The sequence below is a fragment of the Gallus gallus genome, chromosome 8 (genome assembly GCF_016699485.2).
Source record: "Gallus gallus isolate bGalGal1 chromosome 8, bGalGal1.mat.broiler.GRCg7b, whole genome shotgun sequence".
Classification (NCBI taxonomy): domain Eukaryota; kingdom Metazoa; phylum Chordata; class Aves; order Galliformes; family Phasianidae; genus Gallus; species Gallus gallus.
The window spans coordinates 26,300,171-26,315,598 of record NC_052539.1 but is presented as its reverse complement, the minus strand read 5'-3'; the positions used below and the strand labels follow the sequence as shown (position 1 = coordinate 26,315,598).

General features: G+C 40.7%; 1 protein-coding gene and 1 non-coding gene across 42 annotated transcripts in view; one reads left to right on the top strand and one right to left on the bottom strand.

The window, feature by feature from the left end:
- LOC100859636 overlaps nt 1-15,428 on the top strand; it is a 58,327-nt gene that overhangs the window by 9,539 nt on the left and 33,360 nt on the right. For 5 of the 6 annotated variants that reach the window (XR_005861971.2, XR_005861970.2, XR_005861969.2 and 2 more), the window contains 4 exons: nt 1,864-1,972; nt 5,637-5,710; nt 6,205-6,315; nt 7,414-15,428. The exon at nt 7,414-15,428 is cut by the window's right edge and continues 21,063 nt beyond it. This is a non-coding gene — a transcript (RING finger protein 170-like). Of the gene's footprint in view, nt 1-890; nt 1,031-1,863; nt 1,973-5,636; nt 5,711-6,204; nt 6,316-7,413 lie in introns of all 6 variants that reach the window. The other variant, XR_005861972.2, reaches the window with a different exon arrangement.
- The window catches only part of FGGY (FGGY carbohydrate kinase domain containing), a 278,664-nt gene continuing 273,715 nt past the window's right edge, over nt 10,480-15,428 (bottom strand). For 35 of the 36 annotated variants that reach the window (XM_046944690.1, XM_046944687.1, XM_046944688.1 and 32 more), the window contains 2 exons: nt 11,362-11,423; nt 10,480-10,708 (listed from right to left, as the gene is read on the bottom strand). In XM_046944690.1, coding sequence (XP_046800646.1) covers nt 10,627-10,708; nt 11,362-11,423 — 144 coding nt within the window. In that variant the 3' untranslated portion in view covers nt 10,480-10,626. Of the gene's footprint in view, nt 10,709-11,361; nt 11,424-15,428 lie in introns of those variants that run through there. The other variant, XR_005861966.2, reaches the window with a different exon arrangement.

The window sequence follows — 15,428 nt, the reverse complement described above, 5'->3', positions numbered from 1 at the left end:
TTAGTGTATGAGAGGAAGATCCCTAGAAGTCTTTTATTTTGGGTCCGGTCATACTAAATGTTTTATTTTGTTATGACTATTCAGCACCATCAAGAACGATGAGGCACAAGACAAAATGCTAACTGCTGTAATCTCTACTTCAATCTCTAATTTAGTCTTCAATTCAAATGTTTCAAGGCTGGCTCAAGATTTTGGAAGGGGTAAATTTATTCTGGCATATTTATATCTGTATCAGATATCATCTGTCTTCTATCAGATCCATCTGGACAGTCCTCTTATAACCAGCACAAAGCCATCTCAAACACAATTTTGATCACTTGAACTAAATACATCAGAAGACTGAACAGATTTTGTGCAAACATTCAAACAATGAAAGATTTGGCTTGTTTTTTCCTAGCCTATCTACTCAGGACAAGAATAAACCACTGACATCTTTGTTGAGGGTGACCCAAAACACTTGATTACTGTAGAAATGTCCCCACCAGGTCAAACCAGGGCCATCTAGCCCTCTGTGCTGCAGTGGATATTTACAGAAGAGTAAAGAAACAAGCAGTCTTATGAAGCTTCCCCAGAACACTCCTTCATTCTCTAGCAATATATTGTTTGCTAACTTCCTCAGTCATAAGTACCACCTTTGTATTTAGTAGCACTCCATGCCCGATACCTATTGGATTCAGAAATTTACAGCATTCATAATAAGCACATCCACTGCTTAATTATCTGTATAAAGAAATGTGTATTTCTTTTCATGGAATCTACCACCTGTCAGTCACATCATGAGAGCTGGGCAGATTTTCCACATTGCTTCATTCAGTAAGGGAGAGACTACAAGAAAATGAAAATTGCTGCACTGTGACATTCAAATGATTTTTCTTCATCTGTACATGCAGATATTCTTCATTGGGTGTCACTATCAGAGGATCACTGCCTGTTTCCTTGCTGTAATTCATGAACTTCTAACTTTCATGATCTGAGCACAGAGCTTCTCAACACTTGGCTGATGAGGCACTTACTTCAGCAACCTGAACTGGTATCATACAGCAACACAGTAACATTCAATTCTCCCATTTTCTGAATAGCACAAACTCTGTTCCGCAGACTTGCCCACGTTAAGTCAGCAGAAGATGAATCATCTGGAAAAGTTATAATCATTCATCCCCTAGGAATCATATAGCATGTTAATTGCTGTACAACATATTCTAATACAAAATAGACAAGTAGTTTCAACTTGTTGAGATTGCAGAGGGCAAGAGTGCTGCTCACAATTTCCATCAGTTACAGTCTGGGAATGCTGGGTTTCCCTTGACTCAAGATCTGTTACATAATCAGAAACATTTGGTTTGCTTTGTTGTGAGACAGAAATGTGCATAAAGAAATGCGTGTTAGCACTTTACAGAAATAGCGTAGCTACATAATCAGTTTATGTAATATACACGTATGTATATATGCAATATGTTTACAAACACAGCGGTTGGGCACTTCAAGCAGTTCCTCACTGAGGAACTACTACAGTTTATATCAGTTGAAATAATTCACTTCTTATTCTGTCTTAGTACTGCATAGGAAAGCAAAATACAGAACTGATCAGTGCTTATGAAGTTTAGATAACATTGTGTCAGAAGATATTTGCCCAGTGGTCATTTGTCACTGTACTGGACTTGACTTACCTCTGACACTAGTCCTTTCTGTAAGATTACACAAATAAATTATTTGCCCAAATTTCACCATCTGCTGAGGTCACTATTAGTTGTGCCGACACCTCCATTTAGCTTCTGTGATTCTTTACTATTCAAAATAAATGATTGAATTGAATGTGTCAATCATAATAGCAATTTACTGAAGACTGCACTACTTCTCTTTCAGGAATCACTCCAAATTCAGCAACCTAGTAATCACAGTGACTTCAGCTGCCCCATCTGTCTCCAAACAGTGACTCTTCCAGTAGAAACCAACTGTGGACATCTATTCTGTGGTAAGTTTCCTGGGTTGACAGTGCAGTGCTTATAAAGGCTACTAAATGCAGCACTCTTCCCACAGAGATTTCAAGTCCTGTGTAAGAACCATTCTAAGCTCTTCTCCCCGTAATTAAAGTTATGAGGAGCAGCTGAGTCCCTAGGTTTCTCAGCCCAGTACCTTTTTCTGTTTATTGCCTTCATACTTACAAGGGGCCACTTCTGAAATGCCCAGGAAGTCACAAGACAAGAGGTAACATAATTTTGTAGGGTACTGTTAAATTACAACACAAACTCATGAAATAATTAAAAGGCCCAGAAACCCACATCATTTGTATTCAACTATGTGGAAATGAACTTAGTTTCTCTCAGACCTCTGACATACGTACTCCAGTGAGTTCACAGGCAGAGTTTACAGCCTTACTGCCCCAGTTGCTTATCAAGTTTCTTGCAGAATGCTGTTGTCACCAACAGCAGGGGGTGACAGTAAAGAACTGGAGTTTATGATCTGATGAGGTCGAAACTGCCATTGAAGGTAGTTCAGTGCTTCTGTGCAGCATATCAGTAAACTCTGGCAGAGGGTCATGAAGGCTGCTGGAGGCAGTAATATCTGCTACTCCAGCTGCAACATATATCAAAAGGCACTGGGCAAAAACATAAAGCTCCTTTCTATGCTTTTTAAAGATCTTACAGCAAGTTTAATTTATAGTTACAAGCTATTGACACTTTCTTCATCATGTAAGACTGTTATAAAAAGACCTAAGCAGAAATGAAAACAAGGCCCTGTATTTTTGTTTATGTTGGTGCAGTACAAACACACTTCTGTCTTGAGGAAGTGTCATTTTTTTCTGAAATAGTGCTCTCCCAGACGAGCCCCCCATCAACACTGCTAATATCTGTCCTCTGAAACCACAACAGATCAATGAGGTGGCAACAGCTACAGGCACACTGTAGGGCCCATCTACAATATGCATGACACCATTTAATATTTTAGCTTTTTTTCATGTTTATTACTACACATTGTTTTCTACCATACAGGAAAAGGATAGCTTAAATAAAACTCACTCCAGAAAAAATAATAAGCATACGGCCTCCAAACATGTTTCAAATCATATCACTTAAGTTACAATTTCAAATACAAAGATAGACATGATGACAAAAGTCATTAACTTTATTCCTTCTCTAGCCTGGTTGATTTTTCTCTTTCCCACTTGTGAATACAACACAGTTACAATCAAAAAGGTCAGCAACAGGGAAAGGTGATTGAAGAGCATAACAACAAAGGGACTAGCATGGATGCAATGGTGTTACAAAGGAAAAGTACTCACCCATCTCCAAGTACCTAGACTAACAGAAAAGACTCCACAAGGAAGGGCTCTCCAATCAGAAACCCTTCCACAGTAGGGGTCAGCCCTTAAATGAGGTCTAAGAGAGGTGGAGGCTCCACCCCTTCCTGTCCCACAGGTGAATTGCCTTCACCTGTGCTCCCAGGGCTGACTGGGTCCTTTCCCCAGGTGCTCAATCAGCGGTTCAGGCCATGACTCAACAGTTACTATTCAGGCATAATGATCTGGGCTTTATTTTTATTTTGAGATTTGTGGAGAAGTACCATCTATAGGTTTGGTGTATGTTGTTATCATTAGCTGTACCTATTTAAATAGGCTTTACATTCCCCAAATATGTAATCATTTACACTCTGAAGTATAAATTCCAGTGCAATACATTATCCAAGCTCTGACTTTGTTTATGTAGTAGAAGTGTAACGTGTCTGTTTTTCATGTCTTAAACCAATAAAATTTTACATTGGGCTTATCAAAACCATTCTGCATAGATCTAAGTCTGTTGTGACTGAAATCAGTAATAAAACTTCTCCTGATACCCCATGGAACAGAGCTAAGGCAATGCTGAGCACTCTTAATAAATTCCACTCTGGTAAAAGTTTTATTTAAAAAATGTGGTCAACCCAGAGCTTTTAAAGAAGATTAATATGGACTTATAAAAAAAAGTCTGATTTTATTATTAGTAGTAATTCATACAGTTTGTACTGAAGTTTTCCTTTTCAGCTTCAGTTTGAACCATATGTTCAGGAAGTTCAATTGAAAAATGATCCTTGTGCAGTATTATTTTTTTCTAATTAACAAAAACCACAAAGGTATTTTAGAAAAACCTATGGACTCCCTCAGAAGGTTGTGTAGCAGGCTAGATTAAAACAAGATTTTGCCCATTTTATGAAAAATGCACTGAAGCACAAATAGGTCAACTTCAGAGGAGTCCTTCCTTTCCTGTTCTACTAAACACAGGGTTTTGCATGTAGCAAATTTTAATTTCCATGGGGTTCTATTTTTAAGGCCCTCAAAGAACTATGAGATCCATTAGTACCCTATTGTCATCACTAGGATTGAGTACAGGCACAATTGTGTGGATCATGATACAGGATCTGGATCCAGAGGGTCAAAGCAGTTCCTGAAGTCAGGCATGATGGCTGTCAAATGCAAAAGTTCAAGCAAAGGCTTGAAGCTGGTTGCCAGACTGAGTTTATATATACCACATGAGGATTTAGATATAAATTCAGCTATGTTCCCAGCTAACTTCTGTCTATGCAAACAAACTAGAAGAGTCAGAAAGAAAATCCCTGCACTCAAATAAAAATAAAATGCACAAGTCAGAGCAAGGTTCGTGAAAATATCCTTAGGCCAAGTTTATCATCCCTAATATAGGGATGTCCTGTATAGGAGGTAACTGACAGTATGAACATTTTTTTTACTTGACTTTGGACACATTTGTCCTCTAAAATCCTTCTTTTCAATGACAATGCAAAAGAAAGTCTGGGTGCAGAAAAGGCTGCAGTAAGGTCTCCTGAAGACTTCCTGTTGTAATACTTTTTAAGCTACTTACTGGTTGTTTTTAAAAACAAAGACCGTTGTTCAATCCAATAAAACAATTCCAACAAAATGGCAACACAGTGTTCCACTGCTGCTTTCACTGTCATCTTTGTGAAATTTGATCAGTTTACATGTTAAGAGATACTTTTTCTTGACTGTCACACTGCACCTTGGAGCTGAAAGTCAAGCTGTGCTACTTCTGATTAGATGCTATTTATGGTTTGCTGTTTTTGCTGTTAGTACCAGTACTGACATTCATGTACGTCAAACACTGCTATCAGGTACATGCACAGGCTAATGTTAGTGTCCTCAGACTCTGCCCCCTTCAACACCTGAGTGCTTGGTGTTAAGATGGCACTGCATTTGGAAATTAGTTAGCAGTTCTTTAAATAAATAAAAAAGAATGCATTAACTAGCTCTTCCATAGTGTACACATAGCACTGTGCAATGTATACATGTATGTACACATACTGGAAGGGTACTTGGTATTCCTGAGTGCTTGATCCACAATCAAAAGCTGCAAGAATAAGATACTATCCACTCTCAGAGTCTTTGTTAGGGGGAAGTTCCGTGTTGCTGTAGATATCAACACAGATCTACAGCTCCATTTTTACAGTTTGCAGAGTAAAACCACATCTTAAAATGAGAGCAAAGAATTACATTCATTTCTGCAGTCAACTGTAGAATTATTAATTCTTATTAATTCTTATTAATTCTGATTAACTTATTAATTCTGGTAACCTTTTATAAACAATAAATATCCTTAAATATACTCCATGCATCTTAACTTTCTTTTCTGTAGGCTCTTGTCTAATAACATACTGGAAACATAGTCCTTGGTTAGGAGCAATAATCTGCCCTCTCTGCAGACAAAAGGTAAGACATCTCCCCTGCATACATCTGCATTATGATAAATAGAAAATGACAAGCCTGAGTTCTTAGGATCAACTTTATTCATCCTCTAATTTTCCATTGCATTTCAAAACCCACTTACAGTTGTATGACCCTGCAGCCAATCACATTTATAATTTGACACATCTTATCAGGCAACTCTGTGAAATATTAAACAGGCCTCTGGCATTTTACTTTTGTATAGTTTATTGAATCTCTGGATAACATTCCATAAAAAGCAATATGGGACATGGGACTCCCTCATCTCCTCTGACCCCTGCCAGAGCCTGCCTGCTGTACTGGTGGGTTGGATGCAGGTCATAAAAGGAAGACGTTCTTGCTGTTGTGGAACTGCTGGAACTGTACAAAGGTCAATTTGTAATAGAAAGCCTATGAAGAGACATGTACTACAAAACACTATCCTTTATACTGAAGATTAAAATACACAGTGGTAATGCCTGTATTCTTTTCTTATGAAGGTGGTGGTTCTGGATAACATCTCTTGTGAAAAGCTACATGATAAGCCAAGTAAACAGATTGTACACGACATCAGAGCATACAACAGGCGTTTCTCAGGGCAACCTCGACCCGTAAGTATTTCTAAATCTACCTTTATGTGGTTAGTACTGCATAACACACAGAGGATTGCAAGAGACTCAGCAATGAAAACCGGTTTGTCTCAGTATGTGAATTGTCTTTTTATACATTCCCTGATGATACTGTAGGGGAAGTCTTAACATTCAGTGCTGGAGTCAGCATCTTATAGTACCAGTGCTTCTCAGAGTTTCTAGCTCAGAGAAATCACTGCAGCCATCCTGGCAGGGAGGAGAAGGCAGTGCAAGATGACACTTACGAAGTGAAGCAGAATTAAAGATGATAAATGTAAAACTTTCACATTTGAACTCGCATTTGAACTCCATGAGTTTAAATTACATCTACATTTTTTGTTCCAAAGCAGATCCCAGCTTAGAAAGCAGCTGTTGTTTTTTTTACCGACGTATTGCCAAATTCAAACAATCTATACTGTCTCTGTACTTCATTAGAGCTGGAATCCCAGATGGTGCAGGGAGGTGACAGGTACAGGAAGTGATATGAAAGATGAGGGCTGAAGCCACACGTGAGACCCATTCTTGACAGCGTGCAGAATATCACCAAAGCAAATGTTCCTGTCCTGTCACATCCCAGTGGGGGGCCCAAACAGGACTGTGGAGTCTGTTTTAATCTGTGGACTAAACTAAGCACTGTGCATGAGAATGTTATTTTCCAACCCAACAAATTAGTATTAATGAGCAGGAATTATTATTATAGTAATTATTATTGTAATGACTCAGTCCTACATTTCCCATCCACACTAAAGTGAGACTTGAGGCCTCTTTTAATGTACTGATAGCATACACTTGATGCCAGACTTTAAAGAGAGCATGTATATTCAAGGCAGCTATTAAGGCCCAGTTGCCAAAAGTGTCAAGCATAATACTCTATGCAAAGTGGTGGGGGAGTGAGGATTGCCTTAGGAGTGTGCCTGTAGATACTGCAAAATAACTGACCTGCCTTGGTGAATTTGGACAGCACAGAAAGTTTTTGCATTCAAGAGATTTTAATCTAGAGGTGCTTAGACACTCGTACTCGTAACTGAAAGAACTGCATGGACCAGAATGGAGCATAGCTTAACTTACCTGCATGTTTAGTTTGCAGATTACCTCTATGACATGCCATTATTCCTGACTCTTGCCTTGCGAGGAATCTTCACCTGGGGTGGTCTCATGTGCATTTTTTTCCTAAGAGTTGTTGTTTGCTCCTTCGGAACAGTCATATGCTTATCATCTCCTTTTGACACAATGCCTGGGCCTCTCTGTAGAACACTCGGAACAGCTGACGACATGGTGGTTGTTTCCCTTCTTTTCATTTGTGTGATAAACATTTGTCAGCAAATTGCAACAAACAGGGTAAATATGGCAAGGTCTGCAGCTCGGAGCATGCTGTCAGAATCCTGAGTGACTCAAACTTTGATTTCTCAGACAAACTCAGTCAAACAGTGACAGGCTTCTCCTCCATTTGGGGCAGCATGTGATGGATTTGTCATTGTGCTGCAAAGACTGAAGCGGGACTCAAGTGATATTTGGCATGGCCAAGTGATTCGATGTGCAATTGCTTAGAAGGCTGTGCCACTATGTATTTACTAGACTCTTTCATGCTTCATGTGTCTCCAACTTATTCTCATACGAAGTGCCTGAACTGAAAATGCCTAAGCCTTTCAATAGGACCTAAAATTACAATGCCAGTCAACTTGCAATTGAGATTTTTAGAACTTTTAAGCTTTGACATTCACATCTTGGTTCAATTTGAATATAATTTAATTTGAGAATTTAGCAAACTGCTGTTTGCTAAGTCTCAAGTAACACAAGTAATGTTAGGTAATACCTCTGCAAAATCTTGTGTCAGTACTTTTTGCTATCATAGCTGATTACATATCCAATGGAATACAGATTTTTACAGCTCTGCTATGAGTACAGTCCTGATTCTAAAACTGGACAATATGAACCTAATAGTAATACTGGCTTGGAGCAAAAACGCAACTGTAAAATGTAAGTATTACAAGCGAAGAATGGTATAAAAGGATCACGCAAGAAGTGTGGGCACATCTCTGTGTAAGCCTTTTGTCTAAACCTATGCAAAGTATACAGCTTTGGTGAACTCTGTTCACGTAAGCTTTAACAAAGTCAGTATGAATGGTTGTTTCCTTTGTGGACTCCATACACTCCTTGTGTTTTCCTTGCAAGTCTTGGTACTACTTCAGAGAGAGATAAAGGCTACATTTCTGATGATAAAGAAGTTTATGGAAAATCTGCTAAAGTTGCTGTGTGTGTTGAGTATGGCAAGTTAAAAATGCTGGTAGAGTGCCAGACAATCCTGAGCATCTGTCAGTGTACAATCTGTACATTTGTTATGTATTTGGAGTCAGTGAACTTCATTTTTACATATGAGTTGTATATTAAAATTGATATATTAAAATATATGAATATTTATTGTTCACAGTACACTGCTCTCCAACTGTTTTTTTCTTTTTACACATTTTCAATTGACATATTTTATTGTACCCTTTACTGTATGCTATGATATAGCAGTATGTCACAGTTATTCTCTTGCTTGTTATACTCTTCTTGTTATGATGGTTTTTTTCATTTTATTCCCATCAACTTTCATTGTCTTTAATTATGTCCCTGAACTTGTAAAGCTGTCTCTCTTAACAATGGGTACTTGGGAAATGGCAACAATTGCTTTTCCATGAAGTACAAGGCAGGAAGTGCATTGTTTCTTTAAAAAAAATTCCCAGATGTTTTTGAGTGCTGACTACAAACATGTAAACCCCAGAAACCATTATTTTCCAAGTTCTCTAAGTGTAGTTTTGTTATTGTCTAACTTCTGTTTGCATTTAACTGGGAATAACAGCCTATGCCAATACAAAGGAGTGGGCTTGCTATCAAGCTACTTGTATAAGGATGGAGTCCATTTTTACAAATACTGGCTCAGTGGAATGGGCTTGCAGGTTGTTTCTGTGGCATAATAAAGGCTCACCATGGGGGTCGCAAACTGCAGTCTGAAGAAAAGAAGGGCTCTCATTAGTGACCTATGACAGAGTTACAGCCCCCAAACAGGACAGTATGTTTTATTAAGAAGTAACAGACAAAGGGCATAGAAAGAATTGCTGAGAATCTCACTGAAGGCCTTGGCAGTGTTCAGACCTTGCAAGATCAAAACAGTATTCTCTGAGGTGAAATGTTTTTGCAGTGTACAAACAGAGCATCCAGCCCCTCTACTTCCATGGCCAGCTATGCCATGAGCCGATGTTGGGAGCCTGGCAGCTTCCTGTAGGCATAACTGTCCAGAGCAGAATATAAAATCACCTGAAATCAAGTGAAAGCCTCTTGTTGACTGGGATTGGCCAGCAGGCAGCCAGGAGGCTGTCCAGGCATGGACAAAGGCAAGTCTAAGGAAGGAAAACCTCTCTCCCTCTGCATTCTCTGTACCTGCTGTCAGTGGGTTTAGCTCTGTGGCTGTGAGTGTGCAGATGCACAGGTTTTGTGTTGAGCCTGTGTGAAGCAACGTGGTAAGAACAGGCATGGAGAGCTGGACTGCTGCAGGGCTGAGGGCCGAGATGCAGCTGGCAGGGTGGAAGGAATGCTCCTGCATTATGAACATGTTTGCAGCAACTGTCTGCACAGCCTCATCCTTCAGTATCAACAGTGGGCTGGCTCACATCTGCACAGAGATTCACGTGCACTGAAAGCGAGTTACTTGCAAGCTACAAAATGGCTCAAATTATCAATAGCAAAACCACTATACTGCAAGAATGGAGACAAAAAAAAAGAGCAGGAAACAAGAAAACAGAAGGAAAGAAAGACTGCACAGCTGCAAAAACAATGTCCAAGTATGAGCCACCAAAGATATACTATAATCAGAGTAAAAAAAATACGAAACAGAACATTCCAATGGAAATGATGTCTCAGCTGTAGCTGTAGCAGGTACTACAGGGACCGTGTGTGCAATACCTGTGCAAAGCACAGCACAGCACAGGGATTCAGATCCACCCAAGTCAGCGGTGCTGCTCCTTGTGCTGCTCTGTGTGAGGCCATCTGCAAGCAGCAGCACCGCAGTATCCACTGCTGGCTCTGTCCTCTGCCACTGGGAAACGTGTACCCCCATTGTGCCTGGTGTGCACGGATGGCAGGCAGAAAACACCCAGTACTGCATAGTGAATTGAGTGCATTTTATTTCTCCTTAACAACAAAAATGGACATTTAAAATGATAACATCGTATTTTTACAATGGATGGTACAGTAAGATGAAATTAGCCTCGTCGTAGGCATTTATCCCTGCCGTTCCCAGAAGATGCCACTGGATTAGGAGCTTTTCATGATGGAGCGATACTCTCTCTGATGTTCCACAAGTTTCAAAAATACTTCATATTTCTTGTCATAAAATCTGTATAAACAAGTTAATTGCAACAAAGCTTGAGATATTAAGATTTAAATCCCTTGTAATGTACATGCTTACTTCCTTCACTTAGCATCAAAGTAGCTCTGACTAATAACAAGTTAGACTCGTATGAGTCCTGCATGCTGCCAGAGCAGTTTCCACCCAACGAGTGACTCCAAGTTAGAACTGTACATTTGGTTTCCCCGCAGCCACCTCTGATTTGCAGTTCTCCCGGAGCCCCCCAGACACTCCCAGCTCCGGCCGTGCCGCCAGGGGGTGCCCGCGCCCCTCCGCCCAGCGCCGTTCTGGGCCCGGGCGCCGAGTTGCCAGCGCTGCGGGGCTCAGCCGGGCAGGCGCTCGCTGAAGCGCAGCTTGCACCGTCCCAGCTTGCCGGCACCTCCCCAGGAGCTCATCACATCTCTCGAGCTGCGAGTGGCGTCCGCGAGTGGCAAGCTGCGGGCATGGGTAGAGATCTACAGCGTAAGGGGCTTCCTTGGAGTAGATTACCACCTCCACCCGCACGGAAGAGTTGGGTGCCCATGTGATCTTTAAAAACCGGGGGTCATAAATGCTAATGCATTCGAGCAGGGCTAGAATGAGAGAGTGTAACTTAGTTTTAGGTAAATGCTCACAGGTGAACAGACAAAAATCAGGATTACCTTTTATGTTCGTGGTTAGGTCGCACGACTTGCCCGATTTTTCCCATTTTTGCCATGGCCTCCTAGTAAAAGACAAACACAAACTGGAAAAGCCTGTTTTGATTTAAAATACTTTTTGACAAGAACAAGATGTTTCAAAACCAATCGGAACATTACTGATGTATTTTGTTTCGACTGAACAGGCCAGATGGCTTAAAATATGTTCAATCCCATAATATAGTAGTCATGAGAACAAAGTACTGCAGACCTCTCAGTAAACCAAAATCTGTTCCTCTTTCTTACTGGGAGTCTGAGGCAGAACAGACTCATCTTTTATTATTTGCACTAACCAAAGGAAATGTTAAACACTGCATCCCTGGAGGAGAAATTTCTCAAATAAAACGATACATTACATGAGATCTCTTAATCATATTTCTAAAATATCAATTCCCTGCAGCAAGGAAGGACTTAAGGGTGCTTCAGAAGCTCAATATATCTTGCAAAGTTCTGCCCTCACATTCCAAGATAAAGGTGTCAGAAGCAGATTTTGAACCTAAACTGCTTTTGGTGAAAATAAAGACAGGAAGGGATGGATCCCTTTGGAAGAAGTCTCCGGGACAGTCGTGTGCAGATGGGAGAGGACCAAGTAGTTTGGTTTCTTTCCCAATCTTGGAGATTCTGATTTTCTATGGATTTTCCTGAGCAATTCCACTGGCATAAAACTGAACATCAACGTGAGCATGGAGCCAAGCTCAAGCTCAAGCTCAAGCTCTTGAACAAGAGAGGAGGCAGCAGCCTAAGGCTATTTTAACTGGAATTTCTTCCACAAGGAGCACTAGAGCAAAAGTTTTCAGATGGAAAGGCATTAAATATAAAATATCAGGATTCAAGAGACAGTGACTGATGAAATCTCTATCAGAACTCATTGTTTCTAGCAGGACTTGAAGTCCATTTTAATGTTAGTGCCTAAAGCACAACACTGAGAGATTGTCAGTGACTTCTGGAGAACAGCCAGCCTGTGCCAAGCTGCTTCTGCTGGAAGCCACCTCCTCAAATGCTACCGCCAGATTTTTAAAAAGGTTGCATGATTTTATAGTCTGTTTGCTGTAGTAAAATCTTTGCTTTCCACTAATGCCCCATTTTACAGCTGAGGAACTCACATGGCTTTACAATGTGGATGAGCAATGCCAGCACAGTTTCACCAACTCATAACAAGCAGGGAGGTTCTGAAGATAAGCAAGTGACCAGCAGACCCTACATCTTCTGGTTTCCCATTTTCACTGTGTTAAAGAAATATGATAACTGCCAGGATGCACGTGGCCTGCCCACGAAGCCAGCAGCTACCCTGCCTCCACGTGCAGCGGTGTTTGGCCAGCTAGGCATGCAGTGCCTGGGATGCCACACGTGTGCCAGAGCTGCAGGTGGTCCCTATCTGCCATTACTGTTGTGCTCTGGGTGTGTTTGCTTTGTCCTTCAGCATCAACAAATCCTTTCATACTGCCTATCAAAATGTGCAACACATACTTTCTACATTTGTCAACTTCAGGAGATTAAATACTGGTTGAAGTCACAGTTCTACTAAAGCAAAACACACTGTCAGTGATGGTGGTCAGCATTTTACTCTGATAAAATAGCAAAGGCGTGTTTTGGTGCACTGATATGCCTGTACACTTTCAAGCATGCAGAAGTTGGTTGTATTTTGACTCCCTAAGAAACACACTTGAAGTAACACTTCCAGTGAGATAGTGTGTTCTCTTCTCTGGGACACGTGAATCTGCTGGCACAGCGATTCTGCTCACCAGCCAGATTAAAATACTGACACAGAAAGGCTGATATATTTCCCAGTAAGAGAAATGAGTGTTTATTCTCTGTTTTTTAACAGGTGATACTAACTCAAGCAGAATAGTCCATCTCTTACAACTCCTTTACATAGCCAGCTGGACTTAGAGGCACCCACAAAATGAATGAGCACAGGAAAGAAAAAAAAAAAAAAAGCAAAAGACAATTTCCTCTTGTACAATCAACAATGCTTTTTCAGACAGCTTCCTCACGTATAAGAAAAACACAGAAAACATAAGGAAAAGGGACATGCTGCATAGAAAAGCCCCTCAAAATTTTCCCACTAATGGGAAGATTCATATTGCTTTCAATTCCCTGCTTTACAACTCTTGTTGAATTGCCCTGGTGCTACTGTTCACACCAATGAGACAAAAAAAGGGACACCTGGAAAGGCTGTAAATGTCTCAGAAAAATAAACTTTTCTCTCAACTGCAAGAAAAATGAAAGGGAGAGCCTTTGCTGCTCAGCCCCTCTGTGCACAGTTCCCATACTGGGGAACATTAGGAGGAAACAGACAGCTCTGCTCCCCAGGAAGGTTCTACCTCCGCCCTAAATACTCTCCACTAATGTTGCGCTTTACTCTGGGCCTCTTACAGCTTTCAGCGTTGAAAAATGCAGTAATCACTTCTTTGGGAGATAAGCCAACCTTGTGAGACAAACGTACAGTAAGCCCAGTTTTACTTTTACACTATGACTTGTCTGACTAAAGGTCTTCTCAGGCTGGTTCAAGAGAGAAGACATCAGTGCTGGCACGAGCAGACAAAGCCAGTGTGGGTGCCATGGCACATCCTCTAGCTCCCAGCCTGTGCCACTGTCACCTGACTGAGGCTCCATACTAACACAAGGAAGAACTTCTTTACTGTCAGAGAGATGGAGCACTGGAACAGGATGCCCAGAGAGGTAGTGGAGTCTCCTTCTATGGAAATATTCAAGACTCATCTGGACACAGGCTGACCTATGCAACCTGCTGTAGGGAACTTGCTTTCGCAGGGGGATTGGATTTGATCTCTAGAGGTCCCTTCCAACTCCTCTAATTCTGTGATTCTGCAGTCAACTCAATATTTTGTACTTTTAAATCTACTAAATATATACAAGTCTTGGGGAATTGGCAGCATTAGGCTCTCACAGCAACCACTATGATAATGTCAAATACTATGTTAAAAAAAAATACAGAGCCAGCAATTTTCAACAACTTGTTCTAGGTTGCTCAAACTATCATACATGAATTCCTCTCTTAATTTGGTCAATTTGGTCTTTGTTAGTTTGAACAAATACTTTACTCCCAGAGGAGACTCTTTTCAACAGTTTTCTGGGGACAAAGAGGAACAGAACATTGAAAATAGGAATTTATAATGAAATTGGAAACAAAGGATCATTAGAATCGCATTACTCAATCAGATCAACCTTGTGCACTGCTCTGTCTCCAACAAAGCCTTAAATATAGCAAAGCGATAATGCTGCTGTTCAGAAATAGTTTGAGGGTTGACATCCAAATCCATAATTCCAGTCACCAAGAATTTCACAATCTCGATTTGAATGACGCTCTATCTTCTTTGTTTGGCAGTCTAGACAGTACAATGAATACAGTGATTTAAACATAATGAATTCTCTCTTAAAACAAAATATTTTGTAAAATTGCTTTTTAATCATTTCTTTTCTCTCTTTACATAAAGGCTATGCTATAAATAAACCCTGAAAGTTCGCATTTGATCATCATTTCTAAAGGCTGGGCAAGAGGCAAGTGAAGGGTTTACACAGAAAAAAATAGAGGCACTGTGGAGCAGAAATAAAGGGATGCATTCATGATTTCTAACCTTTTGTTACAGTGTCAAAGCTGAGACAGACAGAAGCCAGTAAACACTGCTTACCATGGAGAGTTAACCGAACAGCAATACCCTACCAGGGCAGAAGGCAGAGGCCCAGCAAACCAAACTCTCCAAGGCCCACCAGTGTTTCAAAGCAAGGTGCCATTCTGCAACCCTTCTGGAAAGTCAGTTGTTCAGAGCAATTCATTCAGCACAGGTGGCTGAATTCTGCTCTTCAGCACCACCTGGGGCAGAGGCTAACATTAAGCCTCCACAGGCAGCAGATCTCCCAGTAATATCACGGTTCAGCTGACAGCTCATGCTGGAAATTTCAATCTTTGCCCTTCTAGCAATGGGAAGGAAAAGGTTTTTAACACTATTTGGCAGATGCATTGCATCAACCTACTGCGTCATACCAGGAGACACCAGGAAAAAATGTCAGCC